General features: G+C 35.6%; 1 protein-coding gene across 2 annotated transcripts in view; it reads right to left on the bottom strand.

Moving 5' to 3' along the window:
* The window catches only part of LOC309512468 (class I histocompatibility antigen, Gogo-C*0202 alpha chain-like), a 117,696-nt gene that overhangs the window by 77,174 nt on the left and 23,945 nt on the right, over positions 1–16,577 (bottom strand). Inside the window, exons 4-7 of one of the 2 annotated variants that reach the window (XM_082188081.1) lie at positions 16,062–16,352; positions 15,784–15,909; positions 15,595–15,631; positions 12,394–15,493 (exon numbers count right to left, since the gene is read on the bottom strand). In XM_082188081.1, the coding sequence (XP_082044207.1) occupies positions 15,597–15,631; positions 15,784–15,909; positions 16,062–16,352 (452 nt within the window). In that variant the 3' untranslated portion in view covers positions 12,394–15,493; positions 15,595–15,596. Of the gene's footprint in view, positions 1–12,393; positions 15,494–15,594; positions 15,632–15,783; positions 15,910–16,061; positions 16,353–16,577 lie in introns of those variants that run through there. The other variant, XM_082188080.1, reaches the window with a different exon arrangement.

Here is a 16,577-nt window from a genome sequence, read left to right as displayed (position 1 = left end):
TTTACAAACGCCTCTCATTAAATTGCTAGTGAATTGCGGTAATCGTCTTTATATACTGTCTATGTAATCGTCAACTATGCAATGTGGAAATAATCTGTAACTGGGTTATGGGTTCCTACACTCGATCATGACATAGCTTAAGTGTTTTGAAAGTAGTTCTGCTTACCGCAGGCTCTACACTTTCTCATCTCTCTCCTGATCCTCCTCACTATCATCATCATCACAGGAGCTGATGAAGGGCAGAAAACATATATTTTGACACATTTTACTGTGTCTGCTTTAAGGGCCTGGTTCAATTTTTTCACGCTATTTCTCTGCACAATCCTTGCGTTTCTTCTCCATCTCGCAGACTACTTTGACAGATACAACTGAAACTGCTGCACGCGCGCTCACTAGTTTAAAGTTGTGATTGGGCCAGCCCAGTGTCAATCAAGAAAAGAACCAATAGAAACACGTAGGCCGCTGATCTACGTGTTTCATGGGCTGGTCTGTCAGAAAAAAATAAATAACACTGACTTTTTTTTACCACTGACTGCATTACACCGGCACAAACCCAGCGCCGCCAATTAAGCAAAACAAAACAAAACAAATGGGCCGCCGATGTACAAATTTTATGGGCCGTTAAAAAAAAAAAAAAAAAAAAAATAATAATAAAAAATGATGTATGAGTATGAGATGTATCGGCCCAAAAAGCACGTCGGCCCACCGGGCAAATGCCCGGTATGCCCGATGGCCAGTCCAGCCCTGCTTTCGGTTACCTATGGGAAAAGTGATCTGGGCCAGATCTGTAAAATGATATAAATACTGAACTGATGGCAGTTAGATTGTTTAAGCTGAAACCTCTGTCTGGCACGGATCTGGTTCACAATCAGAAAACGTCTCTAAGATAGAAACGGAGGCAAGGGGCTTAAAACGGATCCGTGCCAAATGTAATTGCTATCTGGGAATCTATTCAAATATAATTTGCCGACATGTGTTATTCAAGACAAACATAGTGCAAGACAAGGAACTATAAAGTTTACTCTATTCTTCTCAGTTCACCGGCCACTTTCTTGCATTTATTTCGGGAGAAACTGATGAATTTACGTGCTGTAAATCCGACTGACAGGACAACATTGCAGCGCCCATCTCATGTTATTATAGATCAAGATTATTTATAAAGGTTTTTAAACAAGCCAGAGTCGGACACGTTCAGCGCTGTCATCACAACTAAGCAGTTTTTCAACTTCATAATGTTTATTTTTGGTTTCAGATATTTAAATACACATAAGCACGAGTAAAACAATACATTTGGAGTTTGTAAAACACACTGATGTCTGTGGAAGCAGCAATAACAATATATTCAAATATAATTTGCCGACATGTTATTCAAGACAAACATAGTGCAAGACAAGGAACTATAAAGTTTACTCTATTCTTCTCAGTTCACCGGCCACTTTCTTGCATTTATTTCGGGAGAAACTGATGAATTCACGTGCTGTAAATCTGACGGACAACATTGCAGCGCCCATCATGTTATTATAGATCAAGATTATTTATAAAGGTTTTTAAACGACTAAACACACTCACTTACACGTATGTGAGTATCGGAATATCAGATAGGCTAGTTGATGACATGGTAAGCAAGTTTGTGAATATTTTGAATAAAAAAGGAAAGCGAAATAAAAGCGACACATCTGTCATACAGTTTTATTGTGGCTGCGGTCAATCGCGTGACGCGTCGCCATGGAAACATTAACATGGAAACGTTCGCCTTGAAAAAACTCACTTTCTCGTGGCCACGAGTTAGTATCTTGAGGCCACGAGATATACTATCTTGAGGCCACGAGTTACTATCTTGAGGCCACGAGTTAGTATCTTGAGGCCACGAGATACTATCTTGAGGCCACGAGATACTATCTTGAGGCCACGAGATATATCTTGAGGCCACGAGTTACTATCTTGAGGCCACAAGATAGTTATAATAATTTTTTTTTTGCCAAAGTGGGACTAGGGGGGCTCCGTAGGAAAGCAATTAAAAGAAAGAAATAAAAATCCAAAACCTAATTTGTTACATATAAATGCACTTTAGTCACATACAGATATCATAAGAGACATTTAAGAGACAAACTATCAGTTCATGTAACGCTTTATAGTTTTCCGACACAAAAATATAACTCATTAATTATTTCTGAAGTCACGATTTAGAAATTGAATGAGAGAAAACGGCAACTAGGCTATCCATAACTGAAAACTGAACTGTAAAGCGACACACGGCAACTCACATAATACCATTCATTTCACACCACTTGTAAAAACTATATAGACTGAACTATTTGTATCGATTTAAACACCTCAAATACTTAAGTGTTCAAAAACTCAAACCTCTGTTGAGCCAGGGGAGGGCGGTGTAGCCTTCTGATGTCATTACACCAGACCAAAATAAAAGTCCCGTCCACAGAAAGTTCATAGAAATGTAGGCCACATAGGCTACATAAAAGACTACATACAAATAATAAAAATGTGTATAAAATGTATTATAAAAGTACTAATGAAAGAGGGAGCAGCACATGTAATTCAGTGACAATGAAAATGTATTGGAATATCAATAATGTAGTACTTTAAAAGGTTATCAAAAACATCTTTAAGGCATTTGCATCTGAAAACAAACACATTTAAAATTATGCATTTATCAGAAAGTGAGTACAATTAATACACACACAATATAATATATATTGTGTATTATATATATATATATATATTCTTTTTTTGTTTCTGATCATTTATTAACTGGTATGCTTCGAAAGGGACAAAGTGGCAAACATTGTCTCCAATAAAGTACACAATGTGCCTAAATTAGAATCTTCAGTATTTTAAACTGTTGTTCATTTGTCCCTAACATGGTGATCTTCCCTTTTTATTTTTTTTTAATAAGTGGTTCAATTTATTTACCCGAGCTTGACCAAAATCATTATTCAAATGTTTTACATCGCCCTGGTACTTAAAAAATAATTTATATATAAAAATATTATATTTTTTAAAAGAAAATTCATAGTGAATAAAGAAAATTCAGTGATTAGTGAATACATTATAGTTTTTTTCTCTGTCCCTTTATTGAAAGTATTTTCACCCAAAACTCTGACGGTCTCAGATTTCATTCAAAATATTTTCATTTGTGTTTCAAATATGAACGAAAATCGTATGGATTTGGAACGAAATGAGAGCGAGTAATTGATGAGAGAATTTTCATTTCCAAAAATTTTAATTCTGTTATCATTTACTCACCCTCATGTTGTTCCGAACCTGTATGAGTTTCTTTCTTCCTTCTGTTAAACAAAAGAATATATTTTGAAAAATAAAAAAAGCTTCTCTCTTCTGTGAATATTTATGAGCCTTTTAAGTTTAACAAAAATACTGTGTCATTTATTTAACATAAACTAGGCCAAAATGGAAAAGCCATGGTTGAAAACCTAAGTACACCCTTACTGCTTCCATAGGAATTATAAGTGGCAGTCAGGCGCTGCTAATAAAATGCCTTTGATTAACTGATCATCAGCAAGTGTGATCACCTCTATAAAAGCAGAAGTTTTGGTGTCAGTTTGCTGGTCTGGAGCATTCAGGTGTGTGTGTTAACACAATTTCAAGAAGGAAATACATCAACAATAGAGAATTAGAAGAAATTGATTCTGCCATCAATCTGGGAAGGGTTAAAATGCCATTTCCAAATGATTTGAAGTCCATCATTCTACAGTAAGGAAGATTATTCAAAAGTGGAAAACATTCAAGAGTTACCAATCTTCCCAGGAGTGGACGTCCCGGTAAATTCACCCAAAGGTCAGACTATGTAATGCTTCAGGCCTCATATAACATGTTAAATGTTAAAGTTCATGGCAGTACAATTAGAAAAAGACGTCGACCATGAATTCCTCTGTATACCAAAGTATTCTAGAGTCAAATGTGAGGCATCTGTCCGACAGCTAAAGCTTGGCCGATATTGGGTCATGCAACAGGACAATGATCCAAAGCACACCAGCAAATCTACAACAGAATGGCTGAAAAAGAAAATAATCAAGGTGTAGCAATGGCCCAGTCAAAGTCCAGACCTCAACCCGACTGAAATGTTGCCGTGGGACCAGTAGGGGTTCAGCGAAAAATCGGCAGCTGGCAGCAGGAAGTAGCTGCCACTGGCAGCTGACGTCAGCTGCCGCTAATAACCGGAAGTCGGAGGTGGATGACGCTTTTAGCCAGGCAATTAATTTATTATATCAATTTATATATAATTTTAGTACTTATTTAAATAAAATACTTAAATGAGTAATTATCAAGTAACGAAGATCATAGACATAATACAAAAAACAAACATTAAGCTACACTTGAAATTATGAATTTGTACGTGTATAAATATATTTTATGAATGTGTGTACATGTTTGTTAAATAATTAAATATATACATAAATGAATGCCTATATAATCATATTGTATATTTATTAAATGTACATAAACATTAAACTTAAATAATTAAAGTCCTGTCTAAAAGAAAAAAAGAACATTGTCTCATCAATGACCTTTATTTAAAATCATATTTTGCTATCATTAAGTTCAGTTTTACATTTGTAGTATTTCAATACATTCTTGTCTTTTTTTATTATAAAACAGCTGTAACTTTTGAAACAGGCTTGATATTTGTAACAACAATTCTGAACTAGATGGTAAAGTTCATAGAAAAACTAAGTTGGCTTGAAAAAGCCTAACCAGACAGTTTGAAAAGGTTTTACAATGTTCTAGCATGGTTTAACATGATTTACAATGTTTATCGTGTTGGGGGATAACAGCTTAAAGACCCAGGACCAGATATGATGAAAGAATTCCAAAACACTGATAAGAAAGTAGTACCAATAATGTTCACTTTAAAGAAATACACATAAAAGTACAATTCTGTGAATCATATCATGTAGTGTTTATCCCCTGTAACCTTAAGATTAGTAAAAAAGACAAATTTGTTAGAAAAAATAAAGATTAGTTAGAAAGATAGATATAGACAGTTAGAAAGAAAGACAGATAAGTTAGAAGTAAATTTAGAAAGAAAGTATTAGTTAGAAAGAAAGAATTAGTTCAGAAAAAAAGAAAGATTAGTTAGATTAACTAGGCTTTTAGACTGGAACTGGTTGATTGAACGACTTTTCACTCTCCAGCATCTGGCACCAATCAAACCCTGGATGGGTGTTTTCCGAGTAAAAGCCTTGCATTTCTCCTCGTTTCCCTCTTCCAACATAACCTAGAGGATTCATAAGAAAATTGTGACATTAATATCCAAATAACCTTATTAACAGTACACATGGATGCAGCCACTTGAATGACTATTCTTATTGCATTTTGTCATTAAGCAGCTAGCAGTGATCACATTTTCATTCATACTTTTTACACCTGGTAAGCAGTTCTTGTAAATTTCATTGCAGTGTCTGCAGGGCTGTATACAAGAAAATAACATACTTTTAATAGCAACACAAATTCATAGTATATAAAAGGTAGAACATTTTAGAAGTCTATAATTACATTTTTACTATGGACAGGTGTTTGCTTGTTCTGCTCAAATTAACTTAAGTTAGTAAGATTTTTGAAATATAATTGGCTTCTTACCTGCCATAATTGATGGGCAGTTACACAAGAGGTGTAGAACAGAGTGTACACAGAGTTAGAGAAAGAAAGGTAGTTCTTAAAATAACCATTTTGTCAAAAACAATGCAATATGGTTAATGTTGCACGTGTATCATCAAGGCTGAGCTTGTCAATAATTCCAATAAATCAGCATGAGCTTTATTCTAATCAATAGATTAAGTTAACGCTAATATTTAGTGATAATGGTAACGTAGTGTTTGAAGTTAATAGCCCCTACAAATGATTAAATTAACCAATTCAACTAAAGTAGTCACAGATACACTGTCTCTAACATAAAAGTTAAAATCCAATTTACAAAGCAACAATTATTTATTAATCTGATCATCAATATAACGAACTTACCATAGACAGTATACAAACGGAACTTACCGAGCCAAATACCGCCGCCATTACTGAAGATTCGCCGGCGCTACCATTGGCTGCTGTCGCTTGACTTCCAGTGATTGGTTGCTACTACGTTGGACGATACTGATTGGCTGCCACGAAATAGCAGGTCCCTCCTTATATGGCAGGTCTTCTGGCTGTCAACGGCAGCTACTTCCTGCTGCCAGCTGCCGATCAAACCCTATTGAACTGAAGCAACATTATAAAGAGGAGTGGGCCAAAATTGTGAGAGACTGATACTGTCAAACAGAAAATGATTTCTTCAACTTATTTCTGCTAAAAGTGGCTCTAGTCTTCAAGCAGTTGTTGAATCATAGGGTGTTACTTAGTTTGTCACCCATAAAGCTTTTCCATTTTGGCTTTTTGTTAAAGTAAATTTTATCACTTAAACTCATTTTTGTTTACCAAAATGATTTATTTAAAAGTTTTTTTCCTTGGAAAAAAAATATTCATGACTTAAAGGGATAGTTCACCCCAAAATGATAATTACCCCATGATTTATGCCGAGTTCACATTGAACAATTTAAAGCCCGATTTTCGCTCGCCGAAAAGTTTTGTGAAATCGCAGAAAAATTCCCGAAATCATAGGCAAATCGGTGCTTGTTCATGTGAGTGACAATCACACAGTGTGAATGATCAAAGACGTGATCTGAGAGAATGAGTCGATGAGTCGCAGACGAGTCGCCAGATAGCATGCCAAATATCTGGACCTGTCAGCGATTCAAAATCCTGCTGTGTGAAAGTGTTCTGACTGAAAACTACACCGGCGTTGACCTACAGCCAATGAGAGAGCAAGATACAGGTCAGCGGGATGTTCGGGGAGGACTTATAGACCACAATATCAGCATTTGAATAGATAGATTCTATATATTTACAATTATATCAATTATAACAGAAACAAAGCACAAACATTTGCTTGACCAGTAGCAACAGCAGCACATTGCAAAATTATTTACTCCCAACTCTCTTTGCAGAAACACAATCCTTGCTCCCCTCGTCTCCCCAACAATTTCCTCCTGCATAATCAGTTTTTCTTTTTCTCCTTTTCGCAGCGCACAGATAATTTGGATCGCAATCTTCTTGGCTATCATTTATTATAACAATTTCGGTCTCACGCACGCGTGATCTTGCGTTGTTTCCTTATCACTTCTCACGCGTGTTTGGTTGTGAAACGTAGTTTTCGGATCAGACAGAAGTTGACAGCGATTCTTTCTTTTGTAAAGTCATGCAGTGTGAAACCTCCTGTCGCCGATCCATCGTGCAGTGATGTGCACACAGCAGTAACTGAATGCTGCCCCAGATAGACGTGCAGTGTGAAAAGAACAGTGACCCGACTACTTTGAAAATCGTGCAGTGTGAACTCTGCATTACTCACCCTCAAGCCATCCTAGGTGTATATGACATTTTTCTTTCAGACGAATATAATCGGAGTTATATTAAAAAACTGTCCTGGCTCTTTCAAGCTTTAAAATGGCAGTGAAAAGCCGTTTATGTTTTGAAGTCCATCTAAGTGCATCTATCCATTATAAAAGTGCTCCACACGGCTCCGGAGGGGTTAATAAAGGCCTTCTGAAGCGAAGTGATGCGTTTGTGTTAGAAAAATTGAGGGTGAGTAAGTCATGGGGTGATTTCAATTTTTGGGTGAAGTATCCCTTTAAAATAGCTTGAATGTAACTACTGCTGTTCTGTGAATATGCAAATTAGCCCCACCTCTATATTGATATATATTGGTGTTGTGAGGGGCCCACCTCTTGGTTCTGTGACCAGGGCCCAACATTTGGTGCTACGCCCCTGCCTGGGAGCCACAGCACACAAAGAGGCTCATTAAAGTTCACTGAACTTCCATGGAGGCCAGCAGATTACAAAATTAATCAAATTAAATTAATAAAAATTGTGTGCATGATAGCTATTGCTTTATTAAAATAATTAAATTATTTTTTAAATGTTAAACCACTAAGCTGTAGTAGTCTCAAGTGTTTTTGAGACAAATAACACTCATCATTTATGAGCCATTTACGGGACAAACTAACAGGGTCAAATGGAACAATTATCAGACCAATAATACTAATGTAAAATATATTTTATGTTCCACAGAAAAAAAGAAAGCCATACATATTTGGAGCGACATGGGGGTGAGTATGACAGTATTTTCAATTTAATAATTGCAATTATTAACAAGAAAAATCTGCCACTTCGTGTCAAGAATGTTGCCGTCCACTGTGTTTAACTACTCCTAAAAATCAATGCAGTAAATTTAGCCCGTGGCGTGGCTATCATTTCCCCAACCCACACTCTCGTGCTAATGGTACAGCCCACAGTTAACGTTATTCAAATAATAATTTCACTAAGTACACGGGCCATCACTAAACACAAGTAATTGATTCACTTCATGTTACTTAAAATAAATCGATTTTACATAATCGTTCAGAAACACAAACCTTTTGTTGAGACCATAGACTGTAAAAAAAAAAAAGAAGAAGGTTGAGACCATAGGTTGAGACAGGAGAGCGGCGCAGCCTTTATGGCGTCATTGCACCAAAACCAAAATAAGGTTCTATGTTGCTTCTTAAACGGAAGGCTGCATTTTTATAAATTTATTAATAAAATTCTCTAAGCAAAAAATATAAAGTGCTTATAAAGACAAGATATATAAAAATGAAACGGACATTTAAATAGCCATTTGAATGATATAGCTGTTCAGTGTTTAAAAACACAAAACATTTATGATATTGGTCATTCTTATTCCACTCTGTTTTATTCAAACAGGTGGTCGATTTTCTGTTCTTGTGTGTCATTTCTTCACAAAATGTGTCCAGAAACAGGCAGGGAGAACTCGAGAAGAAACACTGACCTGGCATAGCTGATCGTACCTTTACATTATTTTATTTGTGGAGGCAATACAATCATTACATTGACAGACTTTACAGATTAGGAACAACAATTAAGTAAACAGAATGGAAAGGAATAAAATAAAATAAAATATGTGACAAAGAATAAGTGAAACACCAGAAGTATGACAAAAAAATGATCTGAAAAATGTATGTTACTAACACATTGTGCAAAGGTAAAATAGACTTTAAATTGAAAGAGATAGGTGCTATACTTGCATGACTGAAATAGCTGCATGAGAGGGGTTTCAAAAATGGCCGCCGAGGGAAATTACTTGTCTTAGTTCTCTCTCACACCCAACAACAGATGCAGGGAAAGACCAGCATCATTCCAGATACCTCAGCAAGCCTGTGCATTAACATCAATAGTAGAGAAACGTCTGGCGATCCTCTGAGATCAGCATCAACACCAAGACCAGGGTCTTCAACATCATTGTGAAGCCTGTCTTGCTGAATGGAGCTTAGCTGTTTGCTAACTCACTGGCTGCTTATGGCAAATGGAGACGCCATTGGTTTGTGCAGTTGCACAGACGTAATTCAATCAGGCTTCAGCATTTTTTTTGAGAAAAAGAAAAAGTTATTTCAACTTTTGGAAGTAAAACTAAGACACTTTTTTTTTTTTTAACAAACAAAATTAAAAACAATCAAACAAATAAAAAATAAATTATATATATATATATATATATATATATATATAATGAATTAAGTACATTTTTACAGTGTAAGCTCAATGTTACTCCTTTCTGATGGCAATGCATGTAAACTTTTTCTGGCCTTCATTGTTTAGACAGTGTTTAATATCAGGGTCAAATGTGTACTTCTACAATGTTCTTTGATCTATATCATGCATTGTTAGGATACTAAGCAGCCCCTCAAAGTTCATTTGACACATTCTCAGCAGGGAAGACAGTGTTCTTTCTCTTAGATACAACATGTTATTGCCTGTTTTATCTGTTTTATCTGTTCTTTCATTTGTTACTTTTTACTTTCACTTTTGCAGACCGCAGCTGTCATTGGATTGGTTCAGATGCCTGTCAATCCTTGGTGCTAGTGACCCAAAATGGACATTGCAAAACAATGGATATAGTATCTTTTACTATTCTTATTTGCAAAATTGGATAAAACAAAAAACAAAACCATGTATGCCTTGGTTTGAAAATACATTGTAGGCACAGAGACTTTTGATAAAAGTAAATAAAATTGACATTGCTGGTAAGTTTAATAATTGGGTCATTTGTTTATATAGACCTATATATTTTTAAGTTTAATGCAGAGTAAAATGATTTATAGAAGCCTGTTTCAATGTCTGTTTAAATGTTTCATTTTTGTCCAAATGTGACACGTGTTAGGTCTATAAGTACACTTTATAACTACAGACAGGTATTGAATTCACTTGCATCAATCATTGCGCTGTTTAGCAGCGATTTTAGACAGTTTGAGTGTTTTGCTCACAACTTGACCAGGGCACAGCAGTGTGCACTTCAAGAATCCACTAGAAGAGAGAAACAAAACGAAAGAGAATTAGGCATCAAACAAAAAGAGGCAGATGACATTTTTTTTAAAGAAAGGTGATTGCAGATTATACCAAAATTTAGGTTTGGACTTACCTGTCCGATTTTCAAATAAAAAGTTCAGTTTTTTCATGAATGTATCACCAGCATCATTGTCATCATTTGAATTATTTTGACTGCATGCGGTGGACAGCTTTCCATGATATTGTCGTAGAAATTTTAAACTGTATATTAAACTAACCGTTTCTAACATCTAACCTTATTTAACATCTAACATTTGAACAGGATGTACTGAACGAAACCAATGGAAAACTTGTGACTTTGAGTGTGTGCGTGTGTGTGTGTATAAATAACATAGTTTGGGAAATGAAACTAGACAGTCTGTTAGAATCTTGTGATTAACAAATGAAGTCATCATTAAAACAAAGTTTGCTTTACCTAGTAACAGAGGGGTTTGCATATGAAGAACCAATCAAATATGGGGAAATATGTAATGCAGCCTGACATTTATGCCATACCTCTATACTATAAAAACTGTTGTATTCTTGTGCACTGTGGGAGTCTCAATGGAATTTGTATGAGATCCTCCGGCCTTGCTTCTTGGGAGAGATTCCCTGAGAACTGCTCGGGAAGATCTCGCCGTGATTAAAGGATTTAAAGGACATTTGCAGGTCTGTTTGTCGATTTATTCCTGCGCAGGATGCTAGTTTAGGAAGTGAGCTAGTTTAGGGAAGCAAGTTAGAGTAAGAAACTCGGCCAGTTGTCGACTGAAGACGCAAAAGCTAGAGTATAAAGGTTATTAAGTGTTGATTGGAAGACGCTAGATAGTCAGGTTTAGGGAAAAAATCCACTATTCAGTCATAATACATCACCTAACATCAGCACAACAGTGAACTCATGAAACTGTGTCTGTTCAGCAATTTACAGTCAAACCAAAATGTATTCAGACACCTTCAACATTTCTCACATTATCACAGTTTATTCACTATACGTTAGAAAATGGTAAATAAAATATGACAAGAACTCAGTTGATATTTCACTGGTTTTGGCCATCCTTCTGTTAGACTGTCTCACAAATTAATTAGGTTGAATAGCTGCCAGATGTTAAATTTAAGTATTAGATAATGCCAATAGGTCAATCATTTACCAATCAAATGCTTAATTTTGTTCAGTCTGTGGTGTAAAAAGGTCGCATTAGCAATTAAAGAAAAAACACTTAAGCAAAACATGGTCATGTCAAAGTGTCTGAATTTTTTTTTACTGGTGGTCCACTATATGAGAATTTTTGGGTATAATATGTCAGTTTACTTTATTTTGCTATCCTCACATGGATATACATATACATAAATGAACTATAGTGTCCTGCACCCATTTTTTGGATTGACTGTATGTGGCGAAAACCATCAGTGAGTGAGAACCTGATATTCTGCTTTTCTGGCATTGGAATAATAACAACTCTTAAAACATGGGACTCTGCATTCTCTTATCGACCAGTTGAAATTTGTTCAAGTGTAAAAATGTTTTACTGTTTCTGCAATGCCATAAGCATATAATGCTAGAATGCTATTCTGAATTCAGCCATTCAAAAGATAAATCTGAACTTTGACATGTCACACATTAGATTCTAACGCTTCTTCAGGCAACATTTTTTTGAATGCATGAGTGGGAATTTCAGTTTTAAGCTTACACAGTCAAACTGAAAATCTTACGCCAAAATATGTCATATGATAAAATGATCTTCCCTTGTCCTTTGCGTCAGTCTATTGAAGAAAAATGTGCATCCTTATACAAATGCCCAAAGTGCCCATAACATATTACTTTCAAAGAGGTTTCTCTACATTTTTCTTCTTGGACATGTGACAATATCAGATGCCTTGAAGTTGCGAGTGAGAACAGCTTGGATAAAACACAAATCTCCTTTTGACCAGCAAGAAAAGAAAACGAATGAAGTGATATTATTCTTTAAAAACATTTAATAACTGTTAAACATTCGTTACCTGTGTTACATTCCTTTGTGGTTTCATCGTTTAATGGTCATTTTCATAACAACCTAAATTACAGCCACCAAGCAAATTCATTTTTTTTAATGCTTTATTATCAGCAAATAGCATGAGTAACTTCCATATTACATAAGAAGAACATACATGTTTCACAATACAATAGAAATTACAAAAGAAAAAAAAGAAAACAACAGAGAACATATCTATATATTGTTGAGTATAAGCATAAATGAATACTTAATTGAGAGTCCAAGCAGCAAGTGCTTGATGATAGAATTTAGAGAGTTTAATTAGAAGTTTTTCAATTTTATAATTGCACATTAAAAGAAATTCTTTGCCACCTAAATGAGAGTAAATATACAGAGCGATTATATTCCAAACAGACCATGTTTTGAAAATACTATCTAAGCCAGTTTATTTTAAAAGCATTGTTCAGAGAGCTGAAGTCTATAGACCACCTTTATCATATGAATTTAATATTACTGATTCCTTAGTAGTGAACTTTGTTTTTTCATTCAAATACACATATTCTGTCAATTAAAGGGATAGTTCGCCCAAAAATGATATTTAAGCCATGATTTACTCACCCTCAAGCCGTTCGAGATGCATATGTCAATCTTTTTTCAGACGAACACATTTTCAGTTATTTCAGAAAATGTCTTAGATCTTTCAGTGGTTATATGCTGGCGTATGACGTAGGACGTAGCGTAGGAAGCGTCGTGACGTAGAACGAACGTAGAGTTTTGTTTTGCTCCGCTCTCTGGCTGCGCTGTCACGTTCGTTCTACGTCACGACGCTTCCTACGCTACGTCCTACGTCATACGCCAGCATCCATCTCCATGAACGCGCACCGACCGCCACCGGAAGCCAGTTATTTTCGTTTATAAAGTTTTAAATATGTATATTTTTACGACAAAACCGCACGGATTACCCTCAGAAGGCCTTCGTTTATCCCCCTGGAGCCGGATGGATTATTTTTGTGAAGGATGCATGCACATTCTCGGACTTGAAGCAGCTGGACCCCATTGCTTCACATTATAACCACTGAAAGATCTAAGACATTTTCTAAAATAACTGAAAATGTGTTCGTCTGAAAAAAGATTGACATATGCATCTCGAACGGCTTGAGGGTGAGTAAATCATGGCTTAAATATCATTTTTGGGCGAACTATCCCTTTAATTTACATGTTTGTTTGTCAACATAAAGTGACTGAGCAGTAAAATGATAAGCGAGAAATGCCTTCTGGTTTAGTGAGAAGAACTCTTCCCTTGAGTGACAGATCTCTCAGAAACAAATTATTCAACCTTGCATGTCTTTTGAGGCAAAAAATGGAGGGGCACCTCTTATTAACTTATCATAAAATTATTTAACCCCCAGAAAGGTGATGCTTTCTCTTACATAAATGTTACAAACTGAGGACTCCAAGCAGTTGCCAACTGGACTCAGCTCACATTAATTGATATTAAGATAAAGACCTGAGGCTTTGGAAAAGGGCTTAAGAGTTTCTAATGCAATATCTACTCGAGAGACATCCTTCAGAAACAAGGCAGTGTCATCGGCTAACTGACTTATCATTTTGGTATTGATTCCTTTTAATTCCCTTTAAAGGGCTTTCCTAAGGACTCGAAATCTTTATAATAGTCCAAAACAATCATTAGAGATCTATGTAAAATGTCCAAAACCAAACGTTATTATAACGCTATATATTACTGAAGATGCGCCTTTTTTCTTTTTTAAACAAGTCAGATTGTTTAAAACACATTTCAGTCTTTTTGATAAAAGCAATTATTTTATAATCATTATTTAGCAACGTATTTGGCTGCCAACTATCAATTAAAATGGGATCTTTATTTGGTTTTGAGGGTGATAAGTCCTTGACACATCAGGGTTGGAGGAAGCAAAGCTCTTTCAAGGCTCTCCATAAAAACTTTGAACAAAAAAGGAGCAACGGTCTTTCTAAATGCTTTATAAAATTCATCAGTTATACCATCCATTCCTGGAGACTTATTTTTCAAATAATTTATGGCATCAATAATTTCTTCTAATCTGAGAGGGGCTTATATAGAATCCTCTATGCTAAGCTGCTTTATGTTGGGCAAGGACTCTGAAAACTCAGTAGTAGATTGTTTGAGGTGTAAAGATAACTATAAAACTCAACAAAAATGTGCAATGATTTTGGGGTCCTCAGCAATATCACCATTAATATTCAATTGCTCAATATAATTATTTTAGGCTTGCATGCCTCTTAAGTCTAAAAAATAGGCAGAGCTCTTCTCGCCCTCTTCAAGCCATTTTGTTTGAGATCTTATAAAGATCTTCAGCCACTCTTTTGTAAATTTCCTCTAATTTATGTTTCTGCTCAGTCAGTTCTGTTTTGTCCATTTCAGAAATTTCCTCTACTCTGTTAGAAGATGGAAATTTTACCTAAAATTTTATCCTCACCAATTTTCCTCATTTTTGCCAGTTCACTACAATACTTTAAACAACAAAAAATTCCAATTTCAAATTAAATTTGTATCATTTTTTATCACAGAAAAGTTCTGAGATCTGTGCGAGGATGACCGTAGTGTGTCTGTCTACAGTGCTATGTTTTTTGGGGATGGAGACTTGCATGGAGTTTCAGGGAGAGATGGAAATTCTTCCTCCACCAGTATAAATTCATCCAGATCAGTCTTGTCTAAGATAATCATGCAAGTTGTCAGTAATCAGATCACTGGAAGGGATCTTCATAAAAGTTTCGGCCACTGCGTGCTGCTGCTAGTTTTGCAGTGTTAGCATTTACGCTTTGGTTGGACTTTCCAGCCTTCTTTCCAGCACTTTTCCTTTTTTTCAGATCCACCCATTGTTGTGTCCGAAGAATCACTGTGTTATTAGAGTTAGCCATCTTTCAAAGTATTCTTTGCAACAATGTTACAAGTCAATTCAGAGCTGATCAAAACACGTGCAATCAAGGAATCATCTTGGAACCTCCCCGAAATGCTAATTTTCCCATGTGTTGTCTTGATTTTTTAATTTAATGCATTACATAGACTCAATTTTCATCTTGCGTGGAGGCTGAAATCAATAAAACATTCATTTGGTTCAATTTCTAGACATTTTCCAAAATTAAACTTAAAATGAACATGCTGACTTCATTTAAAACATAGTATACTCACATTCAGTATTCATTCTGTGACGTCTCAGAGCCTTGTCCTGGATAAGATGAAATAAACCAGAATAAAAAGTCACAATCAGAAAACTGTATACGGTGAACATTGAAAGAGCCTCTTCTAAAGGAACATGATGTTTAGTTTCATTTTCTAATTGAGCATCAAACGTAGTGAACTGGACTGTAAAACATTTACCAGCAGCACGTCTCTTCCTCCATATGATGAGTGCAGTTATGATGAGAACAGCCACACACATTAACACCAGCACACTGATAACTACAGACAGACTGACGGATCCTCCTGGGTCATATTTATCTGTATCTGAAATTAAGGTGAATTAAAAAAAACAGGAAAATAATTACAAAAGCTAAAGATATGTACTGAAATAGTTTTTATTATTATTAAATCTATGTTGTTGATATCAAAAAGGGCATTTTGTTTGTTTGCTTGCTGGTTTGGGCATTTTTATTTACCAAATATAATGTCTAGTTTGTTGTCCAGATTGAGGTGCTTCATTGTACAGTTGTAATCATGTACTTCACGTAGTTCTTCATCGCTGATCACTAAACTCTTCCTCATCTGGTAAGTTCCGTCTCCGTTGGGCAGAATCTGTCCTCCTGTGATCTGGTCATCATCCACAGGCTGATCGTCTCTGAACAGGGTCAGGTTAATGTGACGGGGGTAAAAGCCAGTGGCCAGACAGCTGATCTGAAGCCCTTGAGCGTCTGGGAGTTTCTTCCTCATGAGTCTGACTCTGGGTTTCACTACAGAGAATAATGAGAAGTGTTACTGTTGTTTAACTGTTGCATCAGTTATTTATTTATGGTTCTCATGTTTCATAATGCATTCAGAGGCACGCATTTTCTGTCAGTACCGCTGTCTGGGTCATATTTGTTGATTATATAAAATATATAATCATATATAATATGATATATAATATATAAACTTTTTTTTTCCTATCTTAATTATACTGAAGATAATCAGGTTGA

Source organism: Leuciscus leuciscus, assembly GCF_965113295.1.
Source record: "Leuciscus leuciscus genome assembly, chromosome: 13".
NCBI classification, from domain to species: Eukaryota; Metazoa; Chordata; class Actinopteri; order Cypriniformes; family Leuciscidae; genus Leuciscus; species Leuciscus leuciscus.
The sequence above is the reverse complement of the archived record's forward strand: the minus strand, read 5'-3'. Positions and strand labels throughout refer to the sequence as shown.